The 6,000-nt window shown below is 39.1% G+C and overlaps 1 protein-coding gene across 4 annotated transcripts in view; it reads left to right on the forward strand.

Annotated features, from left to right (window-relative positions):
* Nucleotides 1-4,850, forward strand: part of LOC113664315 (uncharacterized) — a 28,464-nt gene extending 23,614 nt beyond the window's left edge. For all 4 annotated transcript variants that reach the window (XM_089194328.1, XM_089194326.1, XM_089194327.1 and 1 more), the window contains 7 exons: nt 385-512; nt 1,014-1,169; nt 1,442-1,591; nt 1,829-1,950; nt 2,076-2,134; nt 2,536-2,632; nt 2,790-4,850. In XM_089194328.1, coding sequence (XP_089050454.1) covers nt 385-512; nt 1,014-1,169; nt 1,442-1,591; nt 1,829-1,950; nt 2,076-2,134; nt 2,536-2,632; nt 2,790-2,876 — 799 coding nt within the window. In that variant the 3' untranslated portion in view covers nt 2,877-4,850. The remainder of the gene's footprint in view (nt 1-384; nt 513-1,013; nt 1,170-1,441; nt 1,592-1,828; nt 1,951-2,075; nt 2,135-2,535; nt 2,633-2,789) is intronic.
* Nucleotides 4,851-6,000: the final 1,150 nt, after the last annotated feature.

Consider the following 6,000-nt stretch of genomic DNA (forward strand, 5'->3'; position numbering starts at 1 on the left):
CTTTAAGTTTAAGTTATTTTCTTGTTTGAGAAAACTCTCACTATCCCTTAACCATAAGAGATGCAGAAATAATCCTACTTGCGACTTGGGTACTCTCGTTTTCCCTGGCTTCATGCAGTTGACGCGTTTTTGCTCTAGTTCGTATGGGCTCGTTTTGATATTTTCGTTCGTTATCATTGGCTGTTGTCACTACTGCGGTTTTGGTTGCCGTACAGTCGAATTCACACTACCACGCTCTTTGATTGGTCAGGCGAATCCGGGCCGCCCTCTCAACCAATCAGATGCAGACTTAAAAGCCATCGTGCCCAACTCATTCGCTTTTCCCGCCGTTGAGTTGTACTCGATATATGTTTTTAATTACGCCTTTTTGATGTTCCATTGCAGGAAGAGTGTTGATTGCAATATGGCTGGGATTCCAGCCTTTTCTCTCAGTGAAATCGAGGAAGGAAGCGAAACAGAAGAGTTTTGGAAAGTGATTGGAGGAAAGAAGTACTACTGCAGTTTGGCGCATGGTAAGTAATTGACCTTGTCCATCGTCGTGCTAATATGCGCAGAACGGATAAATGATACATCAGCCTGTATGAACATGGAGTAGACATCTTTAGAAAGTGCTTCTCAGGAGGTTTCATGGACTTGAAACAAACAAGGGTTTCCATCCGTAGCTTCCGCCTTAAGTTGGAAGATTTCATCCACAGACCTCAAAGCTGGAACAAACTTGTAAAGCAACGTCATCATCACCACGTGAATACTGCTGAAAGAGTTTTTTTTATTGTGAGACTGTTCTAGTTTAATGGAGCCTTACGTTTGACGAACAGGAAAAGAGTAAGGAAAGTTTTGGCTCGTCCTAGTCCTTTTTGGTTGCCATTTTGGGGTGTTCTGCGGAGGGTAGCATTGTGTGACGTCTGAAATAAATGAATTAGGACAGGTTTCCTCTTGATTCTTGCTCGACTACAGTGTGTTGTTATGAGGATTTGTTTACGTGTTTATTTAAGAAAGATTTTTTTTTGTCGTAGATCCATCCAAACACAACTACCAACCTCGACTTTTTGAACTAAGCAGTGCCACTGGAAAGTTCACAGCGAGTGAAGTTTTGTGTCCCTCACGATCGGAACCAAAACTGTGCCCGTTTCCATTCCTACAAGAAGACCTTTACGCGGCCAAACAACCAGGTGCGGAAGCTGAGCATAGTTGTCACAAAACTGCACAGGGTAATCGTAATGTAGGGAGATTTGCGCCAGGAATAAGGAACGAATGGAAGAGAGAGAGGGAGAGGGAAACGAGACGCCTTTTCCATTAACACTCCCTTCCCGGCCTTTTCCTCCCGCACCCTGCTACCCTGCTACCCCTCCCTGCTATCCCTCTCCCCCTTCTCCCTCCCCCCCAGAAGAAAAGTTTTTCTAAGACACAGATTTTTGATTATTAATTCGAAGATTATTTGCAGGGTTGTTTATCGTAGACGGTTACTATGAAGTCTACGTTTGGGAGGGTTGGATGCCTGAGGATGACGATGATGTGCGAACAGGCTCCGGAAGACAGCGCTGGGACAGAGACAGAAAACTCGCTATGGAAACGGCGCTGAGTTATGCTAAAGGTGTGCGATTGGTTTTTTTCCCTCTCTCGCTGCAAGTGATATTTTTGTCTTTAGGTGTATCGTTGTGTTTCTCAAGTCTATTAGTTGCCAAGCTAACTTCCAGTCATTATGAAATATGAGATATTAACTTTTCTATCTATCATTGATTCCTTTCAATGATTTATGGTATTAATTTTTATTTATTTATTTATTTATTTATTTATTTATTTATTTATTTATTTATTTCGTATCCCTCAGAGGCTGGAAAGCGCGTCTCTCACCGTGTGTACGTGGTGTATGCCGGCATGGAACCGATGACGTTTAAAGTTCTTTTTCCTTACTGGAATGATACACCAGATGTCATCAAAATACAGAAACTGGTATGTACTATGTCGAAGCATGCAAGCAAGTTTTCCTAGGCAAGTTGCACTCCTTTTAGTAGAATTAAAAAGCCGCCCTATGCTTCTTTTATCGTAATCAGTCATTCTTGTTGTCTCTTTTCTAGGACGGAAAGCAACCCAATACAAAACACTCTGCCAGCGACTTACTACAACAGTTTACAAAGTAAGTGACTATAGAATCATGTTTCCTGTCACACAGAGCTGTGTTCTTCTCCTTCAGCAGTTTTCATCAGTGCTTCTGGTATGAGAATTTCCAGACTGTGACAGAGGGCGCACGCTTAAACATTGCAATTATGCATAGTTTTCTTTAGTAAGCTCTGCGATTGGTCCAGACTAACGCACCATTCTCTTAACCAATCAGATACATACTAAATCGTTGTCGACGTGGTTGCCTGCATTTTCCCGCGTTTTAGACATTGTGCTTGTTTTAAATTTGGATGCCCATTGGCTCCACGTGTTTATTTTCTTTTATATGATTGGCTGATCTTGTTATTGTGTATATGGTCTCAAAGACACTTTCTCTAATAACGCTCTATCTTAACTACTCCTGAATTGCTTTCAAAGGGATTTTTACACACTGGCTGAACTTCAGAAGATACCACCACCCCAAGGAGTCGATCCAGCGAAACTTGAAGTTTACTTAAGCGATAATGACTTTAAGGTGAGTTCAGAATGAATTTAATGAGAAAGTGCTCCAACTTACGTTTGTAAGCGAACCTCAACATGTCACTGTGTGTCGTGGTGTTCTATATTGATATGGCCACCTTTTTAGGTGAGAGATTGGTGCAACAATTAAGCATTTCCTTTTCTTTTTCTAGGAGATTTTTAAGATGGAGAAAGAGGCATTCAGTAAGCTCCCAGGCTGGAAACAAATCAATCTAAAGAAAGCTGTTGGTCTGTTCTAGAGCAAAAAAAAACCTCGAAACTACATGGTGGTAACTCAGACTATTTATATCCTTGTCGACAGGTGCGAGAAGAAGGAAACAGTGGTTATTACCTATAAGATCTGATGCGCTAGATTGCCTCTGTCAACCTTTTATCTCCCAGAGTTGATTGACGTGTCACCTCTCCTTGTGATTCCACCGTGTTATTTTGCAAACATGTTGTGAGAGCATACAAGCTAATCAACTGGGGGGTTAAGTCTTGATACAACACGAAATTCTCCCGTTTATTTTACAAGGAAATATTTGGCAGTCTGTTGGGAGAATTACAAATATGATTCTGGGAGTTAAAAGGTCAGGGATACCTAACTTTGAGATATAGTGTGCCGGTAAGGAATGATAATAAGATTATTTTCTTACGCGTATTCCCGTAGCATTTAGTGTGCTGGGTGACACGAGGCAAGTTTAAAGGCAGATAGCTTTATGTGTAACCTAAAATGCTAAAAGATGTATGTTTTTTGTAATGATGAATTACCTTGTTAAGATAAAGCTATTGATATAATTTTTGATGTAATTTTCTTGGCGCAGCATCAGTAGGCTTAAAAATGAAATGTGATTTTTATTTAGTTCAAATTTTAGATGGTAATATGATAAACTTAGGCGTTAGAATGTGTTTCACGTCAGTTTGGTTTCAACCAAATTGGCTCACCTTGAATTGAAAAGAGTTATTTCAATTTGAATTTCAAGAAATTGTTTTGAGTCAAATATTTTTATAGTCGAGAATTAGATTGCAAGTAATTTGCGGTACTTGATAATATTGATTTTAGAGGAAATATATTTTTGAAATTACGCAGTTGATTTTAGAGAAGTGTTCTTCGGAAAAGGTTTTAAAATTCACAGGCATTATTCTTTTTCAGACGGAAAATCTCGACAATGTTTTCTTTATACGTTCGTTTCTTCATATTTATTTCTTCGCATAATTTATTTCTGTATCTCAAAGATTTCGTTAGAATTCTGCTGGGCGGATGTAATAGATTTTGCATTAATTGTTATCATATGTAAAGATTATGTTTGTTGCATATTTTTCATTTCAAAAAATACCATGACTAAACTTGAGTGTTAAATACAACGATTACAGTTCCTTTCGGCTAATGATTTCGTCAGATGACCTGGGATAAGTTGGAGCGCTTTTCGATTGAGTGTCTTGAAACGGAAACCAAAATAATTACACTGGCCAATCAGGAGAGGAAAATATCTTGAAGAACCAATGAGAACTCAAAGTAGAACCGAGAAAACTGTCTAAAGCGCGGGAAAACGCGGGCGACCAAATTTTGATTGGTGTTTGTTTTGCATCGGATTGGTTGAGAGGGTGGCACGATATTTTTTAGACCAATCACAGAGCAAATTAGAACAAGACCAAAGCAATCCTGGATTTGTTTTGACACGTACTATTGAATCGAAGATTGCGCTATTCGTAAAAATCGGAAGAAGTCAGAGCTGGTAATATTTCTTAGGCAATGGACATATCTCGACCCAGGCAACGAGCAATTTTTTTTCCCATATTCCTTTTCATGTCGAAAGCACTGATTGCCAGGCTCGAATGAAGTTGGAATCATTTTGAGTTTCCTGCAATATGATTGGCTAAGTTTCTTAAGAGCAGTTTTCAATCGACTGTCGTAAAACCATAACCAGAATAATCACAACAGCCACAGCCAATCATAACAAAGGTTTTGTGTCATCGTCAGCCATTTAGGACTCAAAGTAAAAACTGAAAAGCTACCAAAAGCGTGGGAAAACGACTAAGACACGTAGTGTTTCCTACAATTCTTGATGTTTTAATGGTTATAGCAAATTATTGTTAATCTCAGATTATTCAGTAAGCTTAATGTATTATAAGAATTGAGCTAAATTGTTTTCGTCAAATTGAGCAGGAGAAGGTTGTATATACAGAGAAAATTATGAAAGCTGAAATGAGATTAAATTTATGTTCTATGTTAATCCTGATGTGATGTACATAGTAATAAGAAGCTTTGCGTCAGGTTTTTATGCAGTTAAAAAAATATTACATGATTGAGTGTGTCCTGTGCTTCATACGTTTACCTTGCATTTCATTTGTTCATACGCCCTGTCTCCCATGCATTTGTTCATTTTGCTCGTTCGCTCTTTTATTTGTTCGTTCGCCCGATCTTTATTCGTTTAATCATTAGTTTGCTTTCTCTTTGTTTATTCACTCGTTTGCTTACTCTTTTTGTTGAGTCACTCGTTCCCTTTTTCTTTTTTTTTTCTCACTCGTTTCCTCTCTCTTTCTCTTACCCATTCGTTCCTTTTCTCTTTCATTCTCTTTGTTTCAGTCACCCGTTCGCTGTCTCCGTTTTTAACTCACTCGTTCGTTTTCTCCTGCATTCTTTGGTTCCCTCGCTCTTTTGTTCAAATTTTTGCAGTCAATATTTCACTGTATCTTTCATCCTTTTTTTATTATTATTATTAATTTCATTTCTTGTCACGCACGGGTCGTTCCCTTTTCTCTTGGTTTGTTGACATGCCTTTTCGTTCGCCACTCCGTCGCTTTTTGGTTTCCTGTCCCCCTCCCCCCTTCCTTACCCCCTCCCCCTTAAGTTTTTTCTCTCCTTCTGTCCTCTCCTCTCTTCCTATTTGCTATTTTTTCGTGTTGAACTCGCAAAGGAACTTATCACATTTCAATCCTTCAAAAGGATGTTTTATTGAAAAAATTTTTTATAAAACTGTTTATTCGTCATACGTCGTCCACGGGACTGCTTTTCGTGTTTTTTTATCTCATCTTTACTGTAGGAGGAAAGAAACCTTGCATTGGTGATCATTTTCACAGTTGACTAAAAAGTTGACTCGCGCAAACTACACACACTCCCACCCCCTGGTTCAATCGGTTTGCTTTTTCTCACCGATCGATTGATCGAATTATCCGGGACCCTGGGAACGAGATCGACTCATTTTTTTCTTGGGTGCAGTAATGACTAATCATTCTCGTCTTCAGGTCTTCAAATTTGTACTATCTGTTGTAGATGACGATGTCATTGACACAAAATAACTGAGTGACCGAGAATGAGTCGCACGAAACTACTCCACGTATAACACGAGACATGGACCGCTTTGTTCTCGTCCCCAGGTTTTC

The sequence above is a fragment of the Pocillopora damicornis genome, chromosome 14, assembly GCF_964200805.1.
Source record: "Pocillopora damicornis chromosome 14, jaPocDami1.2, whole genome shotgun sequence".
In the NCBI taxonomy this organism is placed as follows: Eukaryota; Metazoa; Cnidaria; class Anthozoa; order Scleractinia; family Pocilloporidae; genus Pocillopora; species Pocillopora damicornis.